At 69.3% G+C, this 3,601-nt stretch overlaps 2 protein-coding genes across 2 annotated transcripts; one reads left to right on the plus strand and one right to left on the minus strand.

Annotated features, from left to right (window-relative positions):
- Positions 1 to 63: 63 nt before the first annotated feature.
- Positions 64 to 600, plus strand: MNEG_14646 (hypothetical protein; the record flags this gene model as incomplete). Its single annotated transcript, XM_014036881.1, has 1 exon — positions 64 to 600. One exon carries the CDS (start codon positions 64 to 66, stop codon positions 598 to 600), a length of 537 nt encoding a protein of 178 aa, XP_013892335.1.
- An 872-nt stretch (positions 601 to 1,472) lies between these two features.
- Positions 1,473 to 2,342, minus strand: MNEG_14647 (hypothetical protein; the record flags this gene model as incomplete). The annotated part of the gene is made up of 3 exons (XM_014036882.1): positions 1,473 to 1,547; positions 1,821 to 1,922; positions 2,166 to 2,342. 3 exons carry the CDS (start codon positions 2,340 to 2,342, stop codon positions 1,473 to 1,475), a joined length of 354 nt encoding a protein of 117 aa, XP_013892336.1.
- Between the last annotated feature and the right edge of the window lie 1,259 nt (positions 2,343 to 3,601).

A 3,601-nucleotide genomic window follows, 5' to 3' on the forward strand; every position in this document is an offset into this window, starting at 1 on the left:
CCCGCCGCGGCGTACGCGTCCCTCGCCGCAGCCCTGGCGGGCGCCGACGGCCTCGCCGGCCAGATGGCCGCGCTCAGCGTCAGCGCGGAGGACGCCGCGCGCGCCGCGGAGGCCGCTGCTGCCGCCGCGGCCGCGCCCAGCGCCAACGGGGGCGGGCGCGGCGAAGCGGACGCCCCTCCGCCGCAGCCAGCGCCGCCGGTGGCCCGGCCGTCGTATGGCGCCCCCCCACCGCCGGCCCCTGTGGAGGAGCCCGCGCCACCGGCCTTCCGGCAGCAGCCCAGCAGCGGCGGCGGCGCCTACCAGCAGCAGCAGCCCCCGCCGCCGGCCGCCGCGGCCCCGCCCCCGCCGCAGCCGCCGCAGCAGCCGTCCTATGGCTTCGCCGCCGCCGCCGCCGCGCCCGTCGCCGCAGCTGCCGCCGCCGCCGTCGCGGCCGCCGCGCCTGCTGCTGCGGAGGAGGATGACCTGCTGGGTCTTGGGGATGACGAGTTTGGGTTCGACGAGGCCGAGGTTGCGGGCGCAGGCGTGGGCGGCGGCGCGGGCGGCGGCGGCATCGACCTGGATGATGACTGGGGGCTGGACGGGGAGGACGAGGCGGTGTGATCTGATCTGATCAGATCACACCAGATCCAACCCATTCTGTCCCAGTGATTTCCTGCCTGTTTCCTGCCGGGATGGCTAGCTGTGGGCCCCAGGCTTGTGCGCGGTGTCGGCTGGCTCTCTAGACGGCTCTCCTGCGCTTGGAGCGCGGAGGTCAGCCGCGACTTGGGGACGAGGGGCGGCCGCCCTCATGTGGGGCGGAGGCACGGGGTGCGGCTGCGCGTGCGAGCACGCTATTGTCTGAGGCTGCTCGCTCTCCTGTGTAACCCGCTCCTCTGTGCTTGCATTTACAAGGTCGGGGCCGCGGGGCATGACAGGGAGTGACGCCTCCCGCTGCTGCTGGGGTACACGCACTTGTGCGCGGGACCCACAGGGCCGGCGTTCCACCGAGCCAAACTCTGTGTAGGGAAGGGGCACGCGTGCCGGGTGGCGAGCCTTGCTACCACGTGCTGGCTTGCCGCTAGCTGTGATGGTGGGAATGCAGTGCAGCGGGACCGAGGCTGTGGCCAGGAGGCCCGCTATGGCCACCCCCTTGATTGACCCCGGCAGAGATTGCCGGCCGTGCAGCCATTCAGGGGTAGCCTGGTCGACAGGAAGCGTGGGGTTGCATACGGCAATAAGGCGCTCTGGCAGCGCCCGTCCCACCGCTCATGAGGCTGCAATACGGACAATGAATACAACAGGTGTGACAAGATGGGGCCGGGGTGCAGGGGGCGTATGCGCTCGTGTTGCGTGCAGCGACAAAGAACAAGGTACACGTGACCACTCCAGCACAAGGGTCCTGTGGTGCCCTGGACCCCGTTGCTGCGGCCCGTGCCGCCGATGGGTGGTGCCATCCAGCCGTGTGCTGAGCGTGCTGTGCGGCGTGGCGTGCGTCACGCCACCATGTCGCGGTGCAGGGTGTAGGCCACGGACAGCAGCGCCAGCAGCATCGGCCCCAGCAGAACGCCCTGCGAGCACGCGGCGGCCGCGGCCCCAGCAGTCCCCCGTCAGTCGAGACAGCACGGCGCTCCCACGCGCAGGCCCGCAACCTCAGCGATACGGCCGTGGGCAGATACCAGCCCCTGTGCGCTCTCATTCAACGGATCTAGGGCGTCCCCTGCAGCCTTTCCTTGCCGCTCACACACGCACACACACACACACACACACACACACAAACACGCTGCCTGCGGCGGCCCTCCCCCTTGCCCCCACTCCGCAGCCCTGCCGTGGGTCCCCCCCACCTGCAGTGGGCTCCTGAAGTAGGTCATGCCCCCAAATACGCCGAGTGACAGGATGTAGGGCATGGTGGGCTCGATCTCCCGGTAGATCAGGTCATCACACACCTTGGGGGCCAGGGGGGTGTGGCGTGTGCGTGTGTGTGTGTGTGTGTGTGTGTGTGTGTGTGTGTGTGTGTGCGCGCGTATGGCAATCGACTGCTGATATGTGGGTGTGGCACGCGCTTGTGCCCGTGGCTGGGAGACTTCCACTTGTGTGGGTCTCTGCAGCTGCTTTTGTCTCCCATGCGCGCGACGTGACCCCGGGATCGCGTGATTCCAGGAGGGGAGGGGCCCGGGGTGCTGCCCCACCGTGTAGGCCCCTATGTGGAGCGCCGCCAGCGCCAGGGCCGCCAGGGGCTGGCCCCTCACGAGCACCAGCTCAGCCACCGCCGGCAGCGCCACCGTGGCCACGGGCAGCAGCGGCATCACCGCCGCCACCGCTGACAGCGCGGTGGCCAGGTGCACAAAGTGGGCCACACCAAACATCCGCAGGGTCACCCTGTTACGCCCGCCACGGGGGGGTCCGATGGGGGGCCGATTGGGTGACGTTTGAGCCGCGCCTGGTGCATTGGCAGCCTGGCGGTGCGCAGGCAAGTGTGGCATGCCGCACGCAAGGCGCGTGCTGTTGCAACCAATCCTGCTGTGTTGGCGCTGCACAACCCGTCTGCCTTGTGGGCCGCGCATATATTCACCCGCTGCAGGCAGCTGTGCTGAGGCTGCCAGGGCCGGCGTGGGTCAGCCGCAGCGCTCCAGCCGGCCGCGTCGCCTGCCTCCCTCTCTCTTCCCCTTCCCCCCCCCCTCAAGCCCTCCCGCACCCCCGGCCCACCAGGTGAACCCGGCGTGGAACAGGGACAGCTTAATGGACGACACAAACACACCCCTCAGGGCCCGCGTGACAGCCTTGGACGCGCGCTCCTGTGGGGTGGCGGGGCGGCGCGGGGCCGCAAAGTGGCGGTGGCCCAAGCGCGGCTGCATGAGCGGTTTGCTGCTTAACTGAGGTTGGCATCAGCGGGTCATACTGCAGCCAATCAGCATTCGAACACCGGGAAGCGCAAGCACGCGTGCGTGTGTGCTCACGCATGCATGCACGCGCACGCGTGCGTGCAAGCCCCCTCCCCTCCCCCCCGAAACACACTGTCACCAAGCCAGTCGACCCTAATGCGCCGCCCCACCTGGTTTTGTGGGCTGACTGGCAGCAGGCGTATGACGCGGTCCAGGGGGTCCACGTCCAGGGCCAGCAGCGCGTACAGCACCGAGCCAAACACAGCCACCTTGGGGGGGGGGGGTAAAGGGGAGTGGGGTGATATGCGGAGGATGTGGGCGGTTCACCAGGAAAAGGGATGTGGAGGAAGAAAAAAACAGCAGGGCAGGGGCAGGGTCTGAGCAGGGTTGGTCGGCTGGGGACCGGGGCGGCAGCTTGTCGGCTTATACAGGGTTCGGGCTGGCAGCGTCAGGCCAGCCCGATTATAGATCAATTAGATCAGATCAGGTGGGTCAGATCATGGGTGGCGCACCTGCACGAGGAACTTGACCACCCCCAGCCCCAGCCTCAGCAGGCCCAGGCTCGTCCCCAGCGCCACCGCCGCGCTGCTGCCCACGCCCGCAACCACCACCCCCGTGATGCCGCTGCCTATAGAGCTGGCCACGTTGAGAAGGGGGTACGCCGCGCCGTGCAGCGCAGCCAGCACGCTGCTGCTGTTGGCGGCAGGGACTGCAGCGGCGGCCGCCGCCGCGGCGTCAGGCGC

The sequence above is a fragment of the Monoraphidium neglectum genome (assembly GCF_000611645.1).
Source record: "Monoraphidium neglectum strain SAG 48.87 unplaced genomic scaffold scaffold04650, whole genome shotgun sequence".
NCBI lineage: Eukaryota > Viridiplantae > Chlorophyta > Chlorophyceae > Sphaeropleales > Selenastraceae > Monoraphidium > Monoraphidium neglectum.